General features: G+C 27.3%; 3 protein-coding genes across 6 annotated transcripts; 1 reads left to right on the top strand and 2 right to left on the bottom strand.

The window, feature by feature from the left end:
- Positions 1 to 377: 377 nt before the first annotated feature.
- On the top strand, positions 378 to 4,160 carry LOC132905013 (protein asteroid-like). Its single transcript, XM_060955915.1, has one exon. It carries the CDS (start codon positions 393 to 395, stop codon positions 2,544 to 2,546), a length of 2,154 nt encoding a protein of 717 aa, XP_060811898.1. The 5' UTR covers positions 378 to 392; the 3' UTR covers positions 2,547 to 4,160.
- Positions 4,161 to 4,425: 265 nt separating this feature from the next.
- On the bottom strand, positions 4,426 to 5,095 carry LOC132905029 (uncharacterized; the record flags this gene model as incomplete). Its single annotated transcript, XM_060955944.1, has 2 exons — positions 4,426 to 4,558; positions 4,685 to 5,095. Coding segments are annotated over 2 exons (525 nt in total), but the record flags the coding sequence as incomplete, so codon positions are not given.
- A 1,331-nt stretch (positions 5,096 to 6,426) lies between these two features.
- Positions 6,427 to 17,281, bottom strand: LOC132905010 (oxysterol-binding protein-related protein 8). 4 transcript variants are annotated; one of them, XM_060955907.1, is made up of 17 exons: positions 17,102 to 17,281; positions 14,954 to 15,099; positions 13,220 to 13,348; positions 12,015 to 12,070; positions 11,712 to 11,942; positions 11,493 to 11,637; positions 11,212 to 11,433; positions 10,373 to 10,527; positions 10,121 to 10,299; positions 9,858 to 10,035; positions 9,661 to 9,757; positions 9,376 to 9,572; positions 9,170 to 9,295; positions 8,849 to 9,097; positions 8,600 to 8,767; positions 8,176 to 8,351; positions 6,427 to 8,092 (listed from the first exon to the last, which is right to left on the bottom strand). In XM_060955907.1, exons 1-17 carry the CDS (start codon positions 17,119 to 17,121, stop codon positions 7,861 to 7,863), a joined length of 2,706 nt encoding a protein of 901 aa, XP_060811890.1. In that variant the 5' UTR covers positions 17,122 to 17,281; the 3' UTR covers positions 6,427 to 7,860. The 4 variants fall into 4 exon arrangements, with proteins under 4 accessions (XP_060811890.1, XP_060811892.1, XP_060811891.1 ...); XM_060955909.1 differs by lacking the exon at positions 17,102 to 17,281 and adding an exon at positions 15,813 to 16,070; XM_060955908.1 differs by lacking the exon at positions 17,102 to 17,281 and adding an exon at positions 15,589 to 16,070.
- Positions 17,282 to 17,653: the final 372 nt, after the last annotated feature.

Here is a 17,653-nt window from a genome sequence, read left to right on the forward strand (position 1 = left end):
TTATTGTTGAAATTAATCTCTCTCGTTGTGTGTTTCTTAATTCCAATGTTGTATTATTTTTAAAATTATTTGAATTTGCGAGTAGAGTACTTCAGCACTCCAATGGCAGCAATCATGCCAAATTCCCTAAATTTTGGAAAGGTTATACAACATATCCAGTAAGTTGGTAGACAACACTGAATCGGGGACTACCGCTTTTTGTAGTGCCATGGTGTATTAATTTTTACTGTTATATTATTGAATACAGAATACCAGAAATTCTGTTATATTTTTAGTAAGTATCCTTTTCGTAAGCATGATATATGTGCGTATATTGTTAACAAATGGATATCATCATATTTTATATTTACTAGTTTAACGTGTGACAAAAAAAGGACAAAAACAGGAAGATAATGGGCATTCCAGGATTAACTGCTTATATAAAACAGCATAAATTTAATTTTTTAGAGCACCACAATTTATGTGATACGTATTTAGTAATTGATGGAAATAATATTAATTGTTCATTATATAAGAAGCGCTCATACGTTAATTGGACATTTGGCGGTGATTACGATTATTATGCGCGATGTATATCAGACTTCTTTGATGACTTACTAAAGTGTAATATAACGCCTTTAGTCTTTATTGATGGTGGTATTGAAAGTAAAAAATTCAAAACTATTGTAAGAAGGATGAAAAACAAACTAGATGTACTGCCAGTTTCTGTATTCAGAACTAGTTGTCCGCAAAAAGTCTTTCCTTTGTTAAAGCAACATGTTTTTATTGATGTAATGAAAGAAAAAAATATTCGATATGTGCAGTGTCTATTTGAAGCTGATAACACTATGGCATCAGTAGCAAAGATATTAAATTGTCCAGTCCTCAGCTATGATTCAGATTTTTATATATATGGATCATTATATATACCATTTAATACATTCCAAAATGATGTAATTAAAAATTCAGATGGAGATGGTTATATTAAATTTTGTAAAATTTATAAGGTTGAGAAATTATTCAAATATTTTACAGGATTAGATCAATCAAAGTTAATATTAGCTGCAATACTATTAGGCAATGACTATGTGGAATCTGGTACATTTAGAAACTTCTTCCGCTATTTAAAGTTAAAACCATCAGTTACAAACAATAATTCCCGACAATACTGTATAGGTGCAACTTTGTCATGGTTGAGTAAATATAGCTTGCATGACGCAATCATTGAAATTTTAAGTAGGTTAACTATGCCTATGCGACAAAAAATATTGGATTTAATAGAGATGAGCATAAATGATCGTAGAAATGAATCTGCTGAAATACTTGAATCTCTAGGTTTCCCAAAAGATTATATTACTCGCATAAATACCTATCGCTTCAATAGAAGCTTCAAATTTGATGGAAATATCAATACATTGACATACATAGAAGAAGTTTGGGAAGAAGGAAATGATGAATTAACTGAAGAAGATAAGGAAGAAGACTATGAAATTGAAATAGCAAAGATATTTACTGAGTCTGAATTAATGTCTAACACTGCAACTATTAGTAATTTGCCTATTTGGTTTGTAAACGAATTTCGTATTGGTAAATATCCATCATATTTTTTGGATTTAATAATTCAACGTTTATATGTATGCCCCATACAAGTAGAAGATTTTCGTTATCCTTCAAACATCATAGTAAGCCTAAAAATCCTTAGTATCATCGTTGGAATTCTAAAATTAATGATAGACAATAATATAAATTGTATAAGATACTTAATGAGAACTGAAGATAAAAAGATTATGTGCTATAAGTTAAAGGCTATAGAAATTACGAATACTTTTAGACTACCTTTTTCATTCAATCTTAGTAATGTCTCATTACTTATTCAAAGAGAGATTTTAAACAATACTCTAGGAATTACAGATATGGATTGTATAAATGAACTTCCTCCAAAGTGGATATTGTATGTTGGATGCATCAAATATTGGATACATCAACAAGAATGTCCTATATCTTACAAATGTTATTTATATTCTATATTTATTTGTATGTTGTTTGATATAATAGATTTCAAAATTGGGAAATATAGAAGTATAAACATTTTTAACAAAAAATATAAGCAAACAATTGAAGCTATAAAGCAGAAAAGAAAAGAAAGTAATTATAACCCATGTTGTGTAATAAATGGTACAATTCGCGAAGCCTATAATGAAATCGTTCATGATGACTGTGTACTAGCAGCACCATTTTTTATTTCACATTTTGAAGTAGATGAAACATTATATAACACAGACAAGTTTGATATCCATATAGTACACGTTTTTGGTGAGTTCCAAAGTTGTTTGAAACATATTATGGATTTGAATACACTTTTGGGATGTCCTTATCCACAGCCCAAAGTTGCACATTTATATAATGGCACTTTATTGTATAATCTGTGTAATAATTTTAGAACTCACCATAATATGGAAGAATATATAAATATTGTTCTACAAATGTCTCCAAGCCTCTTAAGATTTTTTAATACATTTTTATTAAAAGTCAAACCAATGTTTTCATGTATGTTTCAAAATAAATAATATTGTCCTACAAATCTCTTAAGAAAGGCAGGAAGACATTTTAAGGCATCTGAGACTATGAGACAGGAAAGTACAAGTACAAATGCAATATAATGTGATAATAAAATTAAAGTACATATAACTAAAGGTATAAATATATAAGAATGGTGCAGATGCTGGAATATTAAAGTAGAGAGATAAAGGAGGGAAGCCAGTAATTACTGGCACGAGTGAGGTAAGGATTAATGGAGAGCTAGAATAGGTATTGGTAGGAGGGTGAAAGAAGGGAATGTGAACTTTATGGGATCAAATATGGAAGCACATAATAATAAACAGAATTAGAAAGGGAGATTAGTACAAAAGATATAGTTCACGAACAAGGAAAAAATAGGACTGTAGACCAAGTGAGAAAATTGCAGAAAAGAAAAAAAAAGAATAAAGAGAGAGGAGGTATCTAGTTAAGTAGGTAAATTAAACAATTAGCTCTAGTATTACTCGTTCTATAGAGTAAGTAATATTGGGGGACCAACAATGGATTATTTATAATAATGTTAAGCGGAAAAGATCTCGGGGGTAGGTGGAATGAATCACTTTTAGCACTAAACCTAGGGATTTCACATATACATGTTCCTACTGTGACTGGTTTTTAAATCAATGTGTATTTCTTAATATAGAATGAAGATAATAGCCAGTTTGATAGTAAAAAAATATAGTTTTAAAAATTGTTTAAAGAAGTATTAAAAAATATTAGTAATTGAAATAAAAATTCTTGCCTCAAAATTCCTTCTCCCGTGATTTCTTTATTTAAAATCCATGGATTTATCCCGGTTACGTCTAGGATATTGAAAAATACTTGTAGAGGCCATCTCCGAGATTTCAATTTCAGAATTGAGTTTTCGAGAAACTGCTATTACAAAAAAATATAGATCGTTTAACCAGTCAAATGACCAGTCGTGTTAAGTAAGACGGATTACATATTATTCTCAAAAAACACACAATAAGAAAAGAAGTGAATATTAAAAAATTCATTGTACGTATATTATAAGAAAAGTCGTGAAGCTAAATGGCGGTGCAATAACGTTGTATATAAAAAATTCTAAACGAAATTTAAAAAACGATCATTTAAGTGGTCACAGTAGGTTTAGTGTTAACCATCCCAAAAGCCGATTTTCATCTGAAAAAAGCTATGCTCTGTGTCTGGTGGAACTGCAAAGGAATCCTATATTATAAACTTCTACCAAACAACCAGACGATAAATTCGGAAAGGTATTGCTCGCAATTAGACGAACTAAAGACAGCAATTGAACAAAAGCGTCCAGAACTAGTGAATCGGAAGAACGTCGTGTTTCATCAGAGCAATGCGAGACCTTATGTGTTTTTAACTATTCGACAAAAGCTATTGGAGCTTGGTTGGGATGTGCTACCCCAGCCACCGTATTCACCAGACATTGCAAAATTTTTAATTCTTCGATCAACGTAAGAAATCACATTGAAAAGTTTTTCGTCGAAAAATCTGAGAGGTTCTAGGAGGATATAATATTCAAGTCACGTGAAAGATGGAGGAAGGTTGTAGAACAAAATGGCATTTACACAATTGTATCTGTATAATTCAATAAATCTATTTCGAAATTTAAATGTGCTGCATTTGAATTGTCCTTAAAAATCGGAACGAACTTTTCCAATAACAATTAGGTAGATGATAGACAATAGATTTGTAATAGTAAAAAAGAAAAGGGTAAAATAAGGTTTTGTGTGTGAGTGTATAAATGTGTATTTAGATGATTAAATAAAAATGCAAGGCATTAGAAAAAATAATTGCAAACTGAGTTCCCTTTAAGATCAGAAGGTTGAAAATAAACTATACCACTACTATATAATACTACTATATAATAAGGTATCATTTAAAATTCATTATGTCTTTATTTACTATGGTTGTCATTATTTTTGGAATATTTCCTGCTTTTAGTTCGTTCCTTTAATGTAGAATGATTTTTGTTCTGATTCCTAGCTTTTGAGATACGGAATTTAGGATACTGAAAGAAATATTAGAAATTTTCTAAATTAAAGATAATATAATACAAATTTATAAATATGAACTTAAAAGATTGTTTAATTTTGAATAAAATTTGTAGGAAACATAATGATATATTTATAATTACGTTTTTATATATCTCCCAAAATGCAGTGAACGCTGTTTTAAGTGCATTTGCTTTTTGCCTTAGAGTAGGTAAATAATACAAATCCTCTCCGTGTTTTAATATTAATCCAACACGTACAGCACAATCCAATTTTTTTTTTAATTCTTCGGTAAACATTCTTACATTATTTTCAACTGGATAGGAACCACGTAAATAATCGCTAATGAGATTCGATGGAACATAAACTTTACGTAAGTGGAGTCTCTTTATCGCTGCAACTATCATCTGTGGTGTTAAGGAAATATGACCACCTAATTGAATTTTAGATAAACAGAATGATGAATGTTCAATTCGCTGAAATAAAAAAAATTTATAATCGATAAAAGATACTGTGAAGAATAATCTCACGTGATTTAGAAGAGTAATCGTTATGAAGATTCATTTTATATGAAACAAAAATATTTGTTTTTCTTTTTTTGATAACTTTGTCTATTCGGGCACATTATTACTTGAAAGATTAAAAATTATTATAGTAGATGTTAAGATTTATAAGTACTCATAAAAGGCAATTTTATATTATCCGCATTTTTATAAGTTAGTTTATAATTAAAAAAAATGAACGTTTTCACGTTGTGTTTCCTTGGTGTTTTCTTACAAATATTAAACAGATTGTTTTGTAAATGTTACTATTGTATTTTGTTTTTTAGTATATTCTTTATTTATTATTATATTATATATTACTTACAATATCGATTTATTCTTAATACACACAATAAATCAAAATGATGCAAATATTTAAAAAGATACATATATATGTATACATTAAGAAACCTGAAGTAGTGTATATTTTTAATTATTTATATATATAATTCTTTATACATATAAAGTTTATATGTCTGAATTTATAACATAAAAATATTATTAATTACTCCACGATACCTTCTTTCTTGTTTCGATAATCTTAACACTACACATCGAACTATCACAACGAATCAATATTTATAATCTTTTGAACTTAAATAAGTTACAATATAAAAATATCAGGTACTCTACTACGGAAAGCATTTCACGACGTGATAAATATCATAAAAAATAATTAGAAGGTGGTTATGTATTTAACAATACTTATACTTCATGGTTTACTTTTAACATTTTTGCTTTAAGATATCAAAAATCACTCAATTATTATAAAGGGTTATATTATGTAGAAAATTAAACAATAAAAATGAGAAACAATTACGAAGTTTTGTGCAAAGTATAGTGTAGATTTTAAAGCTATACTTGAATATCGGTCATTCTGTATTTTATAAATACAGACTAAATAAATTTAAATCAGATTCAACATTTAAAAGGTATGTGAATTTATACAACAAAAATAAATTTTACAGCTAATTGCAGTGCTTTAAGAAATATGGAATATACAGTGTGTTCTCATAACTTATGATTTTTCAGCTGTTTGAATAAAAGAGTTAATAAGCAAAATTTATCTGTGTTAAGTGAACAACATATAACAAGAATAGACATTTCTGAAATTTTGTATTATAATGAAAACAAATTTTCTTATATTGAACTCAAAATCACTTTTGAATTTTAACATATTTAACGAATTTTAACAATTTTTACTTATTATATTGTAAAGCATATTAAAACAAATTAAACAAGCATAAAACATGACACCTTTGTTCATATAGTATCAAGTTTACAATTTACAAATACTAATAAATAGTATTTGTATTTTGCATTTTGTCTTGTATTTTTTCCAACAAAAGCTATTTGTTATTATTACATCTTACTCATTCAAGATACAAAGTTTGATTAATGATTCCTTTTTATTGTTGTGCTTTCAGTGGCTGAAAACTCATGCAACAGGACATTAATTTGAATAAAATTTTTCTCATAATTTTTATGTAAATAAAGATATTAATAATTAAGGAATATTTTATTCCTCTATTTTAAAAAAATAATATTCACTTAAATTGCATTAAATATGTAATAACAGTTAAAAAATAAGGCGAGGAGTGTATGTATATTGTCAATATTTTTAATTTGATATGATATATTATTAAATTAAAAAATTATCATTACAAATTGATATTTCAACAATGGAATCACTGTGGCCTAAATTGTTTTTATTTTACTAAAGATATTCTATTTAGAAGTTCATCTTTATTTTTGAAATAAACATTTAAGTATGTTCAATAAAATTACAAAAAATTTTCAATAATTTGTAAACATATTTAGAAACATGCTTTAAATTATATAAGTATAAAATAATCATCAATAAAACTCATTCTAAATATAAAAGCATAGTATTGCTCTAATATTAAATGCATCATAATATGTTTATTAACAGGAAGATGCAAATGATACAAAATAAATTCATGATTTAAGTTATGTACCAAAAATTTGGATGCAACTCTTGTTTCATATCATGTGCACAATTTTAATATTTGATACTTATTTTATTAGGAATTTCATTGTATTAATCAAAATGATAATACTGATGCACTATAAAATTAATTTTATATATTACTTTAAACTGCAATTAGCTTTTCCTATTTTATAGTCGCCATAATTCCAAGATAATAAAATTTATAATAATATATGTTGTTATATCTTTACAATTATCTTATTATTATCATCAATACATTTACTATTGAGCGCCTGCAGTAAATACTACAACATCATTAGAATTTCTGAATAAATATATAATTATTTTCTTGTGCATTAGCACATAAAATATTATATATAAGCTCAAAATATTACTATTGATAAGCTCAAAAAAATTCCTTTTAACTTGTATAGTTCATTGCTGGCGTGAGGAGCGTTTAACAAAGACTATAAGTGTTATATTAATCACTAGAAAATGTAGCTTACATTTATATAGCCATAACGTATCATCTTACAAATCAAAATATTAAACTATCCAAAAGCTATAAATAAAATAACATTGCACTGCGATTACCTGAATAAGTATATCTTTAATAGTTTTAAACTTTTTTATTCTATCCTTTTAGCGGTATTCTATTAAAAACGGCGTGTTTTATTATTTCCGATAAAAACACGTGTAAATTAGGTACTTCAAATTTTAAGATTTCTCCTTTCAAAGCTTGTTCCTGACGCAAAAGCTGATAATCTGAATTGAGAGAAGATAAATAATATATACAATTTATACTACGATTCTGTTATCATACTCTTCAACCTCCGCTAGGTTCATCGGTCCATATTTTTACAAAGTATTGTACAGAGAAAACTATTATAATAACAAGAATCGTATCAATGAAGCTTTTCAACATATTTATACTATGGTGTTGATAAACTTGTTCTCTTTGTATTATAGCAAGTTGTTCTAATATGTGTTTTATATGATTAAGTCTATCACCATGTTCCAACATTTGTCTTTCTATGTCCTTTATAACATCCATTATCCTGAAGAAATATTTCCATGTTTAAAATTAAGGAAAGTATTATTAGTCGTTATTCTATAATCGAAAAATAATAGAAAAACTTACCTAGCCGTAGAACGTTTTCTTTTACCTACTGACTGACTAGAATCTGAGTGTACCTCTGCAGAGGAACTTCCAGAATCATGAGCGGTTTCTGTTAATGGTAAATTATTAGACAACTGTCTTTTGGAAGATTTTAATACAGAAAGCGAAGAACGTGACTCAGCTTGAAGAAGTGGAACCTGAAACATAAGTGATAAACTTTTAAATTAGTTATTTCGTTTTGAAAAAATGAAAAAAAGAAAATGTATTCATAGTACACGATTATTTTTTCCTTTGGATATAAATAATTAAAATCTTGACTTGAATGATTATTACAATCGTATTATAATTAGTAATCATCAATAAAAATAATAAATTATTTTGTTTTCATCAAAAATTTGTTTACTTACAAAATAAAAGTATTATTTACATTATTTAATTCCTATACCTGTGTCTGTGGTTCAGTTGATACGATACTTCCAGTACGCATAATTGGTGTTTTGTGTCTAGTTTTCGTACGCACTATGTAATCTTGTTCATATTGTACAACATCATTTCTAGGATCCCATGGTCGAACATCCGCATGTCGATAAACCCAGTTACCCGTTATAATATCCTGATAATATTAAAAAAATTATATTGTTCAAAATACAAATAGGAGCTTACAAAATCAGTTTCTTTTATTATTATTTAATACCTGAACAAAATGCTTAGGAATCCATTCCTGTCCTTTAAGTTTTCGTTCTTTAGCACGCTCTCTTTGTGCTTCTTCCAATTGAGTTTTTGCATCAGTAGCAGCAACTTGATCATCGCCATTAATTGCCTGAGTAACATCGTACCATAATTTCTCACTTTCCCATGGACCTTGATGTTCTAGAGGTACAGTGTACTTTTTCAATCTCTTTTTACGTATTTCCGGAGTAGGATTGAAAAACACACTTTCTTGCTGCAAGATTAGTTGATATAGATCAATTTAACTATTAATTACTGTGTATAGAATCCTAAATAATCAACATACCCCAGTTCTTTTATCTGTAATTAATATTTGACCATCCCAATAGCCTGATATAATAGCAAGAGTTTCTTTTCCTAGACGTATTCCTCCTGTAACTTGATTCATTTGTTCTGCACCTCCAAGAAATGGCTATTGAATGAGTAATCACACAAACACATATAATTAATTTTATGACTATTATTTTAAGTTTATGTAACAATCCATATTACCTTGAGTTTGAATTCTAGTTCAGTATGATAACCTGTCTTTTCACAATTTATATGAACTTTCCCACCTAATTCCATAGATAATGTTCCCATAAGAATACCTTTACAATGGGCGTAAGGTATCGTCATTGTATAATCTTCTCCTCTGGGCAACATTGTCAGTATTGCAACACCATCTAAAACCGCTGATGTTGAATTTCCTGAAAAATGGAATATATATTTTCATATAATGACTGTCTTAGCAAAACGTTCCATTTCTTTTTTTAACGAAGAAATATATATATTTACCATAAAATTTAGATTTAGCAATAATTGTAGCACTAATAGTAAATCCATCTTGTCGATTTGTAACATAGAAGCCTGATATAGGTGGATGATGAGATAACTATTAACATTGAAATGTTTTGTATAAGTATGTAGTAGTAATAATGATGGAGCAAGTACATATAATTACAAAAAATTAAAAAATTTTAATAATTGTACACCTGTTCAGCTATATAGAAAGTCCTTGAACCATTAGAATGCTGCCAATAACAGCGGAAAGTTTCACCCAAAAGCGGGTTGTATGGTTTCTTTAAACCCTGAGGTTTTTTATAAAATCCAGATAAATACCATTTAACAACACCTTTCATACGTGTAAATGCATCATCTTCCACTACTGCTCTGTAAGAACAAGAAACAAAGCACATATATGTATCTATAATAATTTTATTCAAATGTTTCTTAAAATCTACAAATTTATACTTACTGGGACAATAAATCTGCATGGTAATAAGAATCAGCCAGTTTTTCTAGGAACGAACGAGGTTCTAAAATAAAAGTCGGCAAGACTACTTTCGATAAATCCATGCCTGGTCGAACTTGTTTCATCAAGAACCATATTAAAGATTTTTGTTCTTCCTGTAATTCTGTAACTACTTCTCCAGCCTGTATCAAACACAAATATAAAAATTCTAGTTTCGATTATGGATAAGACGAAATACAATATAATTTATTTTACCGCTCCAAGGACTTCTTGCTCATTCGCAACATATAGAGTTTCGTTAATTGTTTCTTGTTGATCTTCTTTAGCTGACCCTTCAGATTCACTGTCTGATGCACTAATTTCTGCATCAGCTGCTACTCCGTTCTCTGGCTGGCTAATGTCGTCCAGGTCTATATGTGAGGAGTGCATAGGATCTAGCGTTACTACTGTTGGAGTATCATACTCCAGGACATGTACAGAAGGAACAGTCATGCGTCGAGTGCAAGACATAATAGGCTTGGAGATAGAAGATTCAAAATGGGGATAAGTATCTCCATCACCTAACATGTCTACAGTATTCGAAGACAAAATAATATCTGTATCTGCAGCGACAGGTGGAGATTTATCGCAAAATTGTTTCTCCCAATATGCTACTGCATGATATAACTGCTGAAACATTGGAGTTGGTGAAGGACAAACACTTTTAGGATTATTTGACATAGAAGGTGTTAAAGGCTGAGGACACGATAACAAACGTCTTTGAGGTGTTGTAGGTGATTGAGGAGCATAATTAGACAAGCATACTGTGGATATTAAAGCAAGTGTTTAAGGTGACAAAAGTCAGGAAAGGAATGACAATAACAATATAATTAGTACCAATAACTTCCATGAATGAAGCTTAATTAAGTATTTTTCTGAGTGCTGTCCTTGTACTAAAGTCAATTATAATGTATTAATGTATAAAAGAGAAATGTTACTTCTTATATCAAGTAAATTTCTTAAAAGAAAAGGAATAATATAATAAAAGTTAACATTTTATGTAATATAACATACATCTTGATACGTTATAAAAAATATTGTTCTGTTATACCTACCATGTTCATCAAAGTGTTTTTCATAATCTGCTTCACTCCACTGAGTTTCATGAGTTGTTGTAGTATCATGTGGCAAAGCACGCGGTAATGCACTTGTTGAGCGTACTATTAAAGATGAACAACGTAAAGATAATTCAAGTGCATCTAACCAACATTTACCAGCTGCCTGTGAAGGTGCTCTAAATATTAAATAAGATGTTGGCAAAGGTTGTACAACCGCACCTATAAAAATGATTAAGTAGAAATATATTTTCTTCATTTGTAGAAAATTCATTATTTACCAATAGCTTCTTTCTCTGGACCTCTTGGAGCCCATATTGACTGTTCCAAGGGATGAAACAATTTAAAACAAAATCCATCTTTCTTGCTTGGACGTTCTATTACTTGACATGTATTAAGTAAAACCGTTCCCACCCAGTGATTACTCTGTAATAAGTATATGAGTATAATTATGTATGAAACAAATAAATATTCTATTTAAAAGTAATATAAATGAGCACTTTTGTTTTTGGACTTTTGTATAGCAATAGTAAACCAGGCTTCAGGATACACCACAGTTTTGTCCAACTCTTTAATGTACCACGAACTTTAAGCCAGTCGCTCATAACAATAACAGTTGGATCTTTAAACGAACTTAAGAGTTCATTGGCAACTCTTTTCTTCTCCATCCGGTAATTCTTTCTTTGAGCCTTATATGATTCTTTTCTTGTTAACTTACAAGAATCTAAAGACTAAAATTTATACAAAAATAAAATATAAATACCTTTTAAATGTCTTAAAACAATGGACTAAATATTTTATACCTTATCAGATGCATTATCTGTTTTTTGATTTGTTTCCCCCATTGTAGTTGTTAAACCTATAACAATTAAATTATTCACAAATTATTTTTTTAAATATCAATTAAACACTGATAAATAACAACATAAAAATACAGTTACATTCATTAAATATTACCTTAGCAATAAATATTAATGTTCAAAAATAGTTACAAACAAAAATATTAAACAGTTATTATTCAGAATATATCTATATTTATCATAATTTTAGTATGTGAATTATATGATTTAAAACAATGTATGTTATATATAAATAAATTATTAAATACAATTATGAACTAAAATCTTTAATGACTTTTATGAATATTTTTTTAATTTTCTTATTAGATGTGTTTGTTAAAATGAGGAAAATATGCAAACGATAGTATTTACTCAAAGTTGATAAATGATTTAATGAATTATATAAAAAATTATGATTATCACACTAGTAATTTTAATATAACTTCTTTTTATTTACAATCAATTAAAACCGGAAGCCTTAAAAACAATCAAACTTAAAACATTTACATAACAAGCTTGGCAAATAGAATTCCAATAATACAGAAATAAAAACTCATTGTTCTATAAAAAAGTTCACAAGTTTCATTGAAAAATTTATAGAATTTAAAAAAGAATAGTTTACACTTCCTTATTTATTACATAGTACAGTATGTTATACAAATAAAATTATTTTATATAATAGCTTCATTAACATAACGCATTATGCAGTTAGCATCTTCATATTAGACTTTTAATCGCATATTTTTTTTCATCTATGTTAAAGATCACATTTAACAAAATTTGATTGTATTTATCTTAGTCATAAGTTAAACTTATGTAATACTTATAAACTATAAGTTTTATATGTAATTATTATACAGAAATATTATTTATTTAAAACTTATATTCATAATATTAATCTATTTAATATACATATTTAATAATTTGTCAGCCAAAGAAAATTATACAATATACAAAAATTACATTTCAGAGCTTACAAATCTGAATAATAATATGCATAGTATGAAAGGAAAATATAAGCCAAACAGGAAATAAAAAATATGCAGTTCTTTACAGCTAATCAACTACTTGTACAAGAAATAGTAATAATTTACACAAAATTTAAAGAAGCACCTGACAAATTTAGAATAATTGTCCATTATGATATTAACATAGCTTTGTGTTTATACCTGGAGATAGTGGAGGTGCAGCAGTTGCAAAATTTACACTTGTTGATAGGGACTCTGTTGATGGAAGTGTAGAGAATGTTGCAGATTGAACTTGAACACTGCTTCGTCGAGGTTGTGGATCCACTAGTTCTATATATTTAGTTTTGTTCACAATTACAATTACTATTTATCAATATTTTTACAACTGTTTCATGTAAATATGTATTTTTCAGGCTTATATAAATATCTATTTTTCAAAATCACAAACTCTAAAAATTTTTGAACTATAAGCTACTTAACAATAAAGATACTAAGATTAAATTACACCATATCACATTCTAAAGTATAAATCCATTTCAGCAACACTAGTTATGAACTGCTAATAACATTAATTTTTAAAGACAGAATTTGCAGTAAACTTAATTATATAAAATGTAGCTCCAAATTTTAATTAAATTTATTAAATTGCAAAAGCAAAGGAACTTTAGTACTAAATAAAATGTATACATCTATTACAACATGCAAAGGTCCATAAATGCACCAGAAAAGGTTACATGCACAAGTTACACATTGTTGTCACAATGTATATTATGTTATATATGTTCTAAAAATTGAGAAATATGTCTCTAAATAAAAATACTGTTTACGTACTATTGAAAACCATAAGACAAGAATAATAATAAATTTTTAACACTAACACATGCATCTATTATACTACACTGAGTAACATAAAATTGGTTCGTGCATCAGAAGTATTGAAGACATGAAGAACATTATTTTCTAGCTTACATATAATATTCCTTATATAAACTTATGAATAAATGTTCATGTTATATAATATACTATGACATACTAAAAAGTGAAAAATGTGCTAACAGCATGAATGTATTATGTTAATCTGATACATTCAATAGCATGGCGTTTTAATAGTTCTAATAACACAAGTTATCCTTTTGTTTAATGTGATAATGTTAAAGGAGGTCATATTTAAACAATAAGTGAAGTTAATTTGTGTATTGTAAATTCTATTTATAGTTTATTTGATAACATAAAGTGATGATGCAATAAGTTATTGGAAATGAGAGAATGCTAATAATATGTGTAATCTGAAAATAGAATATTATACATATGTGTATACACATATCTACTAATTTATCTTTATGATTCTAATACTGAGGCTTGCTACTATATGCACACAATATATATTAATAAGCCTACCTAGCTTACCTGGTAATCTACCATATCCACGGTCACTAAAACCTTTAAATGATAATTGTTATATTCATTTCAAATAATACTCAATAAATTATTAAAATAATATCCTTAGCCACTAAAATTATATAGACAATATAGCCACTAATATAGATATACATACATAATTTCAAAACTTACTTCTTGAAAAAATATAACAAATTACAAATATATGTTAGTAATAAAAAAAAAGAGTATAATATAGTAAAAATAGTATATGTATATGTATCAAGACAAAACTATTCATTTAAATCACTAAAAACTTATCATTACCTAAATTATAATTTAAAAAAGTTGTTCTATAGTTCGTATTTCTTTGCTATAAATATGTAATTCCCACATACATAATATATAATCATATATACAAGTAAAGCGATATTTATATTCATCAATTATCCATCCATAACTTTTCCTTTCATGGTACATTTGCTCTTAAGAGTATAAAAATGACTTTTAAAATATCTTTTCACAATATAAATGTTATAATATTTATATGATACTTACGGTTACTAAATAATCCGCTTACATTCGGCGGTGTCATGGTCTTAAAGCAATCAGATGTACTTCCAACAGACATAGAGTGGGTTTCTGATTGTGATGTTTGATGCTCACCTCCAGGTACCACAATTGGTTGGGAAATCATGATGGAACTATTACATTAAAAACATACATAATCTTACTATATAATTTTACATTGGAGTTTAATATAAAAATATTCAAATATATAACAACAATAACAATAACAAAAGCAAAAAATAAAAGTGAATATTGCAAAATGAAAAATGATTATAGATACACCAACTATTATCAAGTAATTATCAAGATTAAAAGAATGGTACTGATCGTAATAATGGACACAGTAGATAATGTATGTCATTATAAAATGCTATGTAATGATAATTAAATAACTATGCAACTTTACGTGATGCATTTCTTTGCAAAATAAGCACTATAACGAATAGCAATTACTCCAACAAGAATAACAAAGCAAAAATTCTGAGTAATATGCCTGAAATGCGTTAGATATCCCATTCATTATATCATTATACATCTAAAGTTATAGAAATATTACTATTAAAATAAATTATTTACAAAATGAATATCTGAAAAAGGTATTAGATAAAGTAATCATAACTTACCTGATTTCGGACAATTGTTTGTCCAGTCAATACTTATATATGTTATAACAGATAATGATTAATTACACTTATAGGAAGTGTATTAAAATGTAAACGGCGACGACATGAATATTACATATTCACCATTATACAGAATTAAAATTTCAATTACGATTTGAAAATTAACTGATTTTTTTAGTGATTAGGTAGAAACATTCGAAGCAAAGAAAAGGGAATATACATACACCGACGAGTGAAGTACGACGGCGCGAGCGCAAAGTCCGATGTTCCATTGATCACTTGCTGTTATAGCTTAACTATAAACATATGGGCCTACTAAGTTATTCAGAATGAAGATGTACGACGCATAAAACGTCGCTATTATATTCCTTATTATTGATGCAGATTCGATAAAGCGTAAACATTTTAACGAACGAAAATTGCTCCCAGGAACGACACACACGATCTATAATTACTCAGCATTGGAACATTTATAAAAAACTTTTACGAATATATTATATGTGTTATATAAAACATTTTAAAATTTCATTTGCGCTATACAGAGTGTAGATGACTATCATGATTATATTTATAAAATTTGAGACAAATCTGAAAATGTACAATGACTACAAAAAGTATTTGCCTTTATTATTTCCCAATAAAGCATCTTTTTACCAGGTCCTATATTTCATTTTCATAGTATTAAATTTTCATGGTCATATAAAAATACTATTGAATGATATGAAATTTAATATCGTGGAACTTAATTAATTAGTATGTAAAGCTATAATAAATACAGTGATGTACAAATATTTTCTGCAGCATCTGAATAGGTATAGAAATTATAATAAGTATATTTAGTATAAGTATATATTTCACAAAGATCACAAAAATATTTAAATAGTTAATAAACCCAAATATTCAGTACGATCACTTTTAACACTCGTTCCATGCTATAATTTTAGTCTTTTACTAAATATACATATGTCTGCAATAAATATCTCGTATAGCTTCTATATACATTTTCAGATTAGTTCCAAATCTGATTAATATAATCAGGATAGTCGTATTTCATTACAGTGCTAATATTTCAAAATATTTTGTATAACATATATAATATAAACTTTAAATTTTTCTATAGTAAGTGTTCAAGTACTTTCATGAACCACTCTATCCGTAGAGTAACGAAACAATTAAGTACGTTAATACGATCTCCAATTGAATTCATTATTCAATCAATAAAATCATTATTCAATGAATGAAATGTATAATAGGACTAAAGAATCACACGAAAATCATATGATAAATATTTTCTTGTCGTGTATAATATAAATCAATAAAATTTTAAAAATAATGCTTTTATGGATAGAAATTGTGAATAGTTTGCAATAAATATATACATACACGTATCATCGATATCGTCCAAAAAAGCATAGTGAAAGAAACATCTTAAATGCTCGGTGTTGTGAATAGATTGATTGTGTCAATTGTTTGTCAGAAACTCATATGAAGAATATTTTTGCAAATTATTTACCGGAATTTATTGATGCCCATGCGTATCTTCACATATTACGTTGCACAAGTAAAAATGTGTAATATAGAAACTGATTTTATATAAAATATGATATAATTGTGTAAGGTGTGAGATATAAATGAAATATTTAAAGAATGGATTTAAATCTAATTCGTTCTCAGAACAACACTAAGCGTAATCTAAAAGAAACGCTACCTATATATTCTTTTACATTAAACAAACCGGACAGTGGCTATCATTACGTCATATAACTGAGTCATAATAAATAAGAACCTTTTATCCGTATCTATAATTTAATAAATTGAATGAATTATTTCGATCAGAGATATTTCTTGAGTACCTTACTTTATTTATATTCAATTCTTTGTACGTAATCATTATATTATCTATATTTATTATATTTCATTATATTTATTAGTATTGTTTTTATATGTCACTTTATACATATTATTAATATATATTATCATTATATTATTTATTTTAATTATTTATAATAAAGGTAATGTTGTTGGAAGTTAAATGTAATAAAAGATAAAATAGTTTTTTACATTT

The sequence above is a fragment of the Bombus pascuorum genome, chromosome 3, assembly GCF_905332965.1.
Source record: "Bombus pascuorum chromosome 3, iyBomPasc1.1, whole genome shotgun sequence".
Lineage (NCBI taxonomy): Eukaryota > Metazoa > Arthropoda > Insecta > Hymenoptera > Apidae > Bombus > Bombus pascuorum.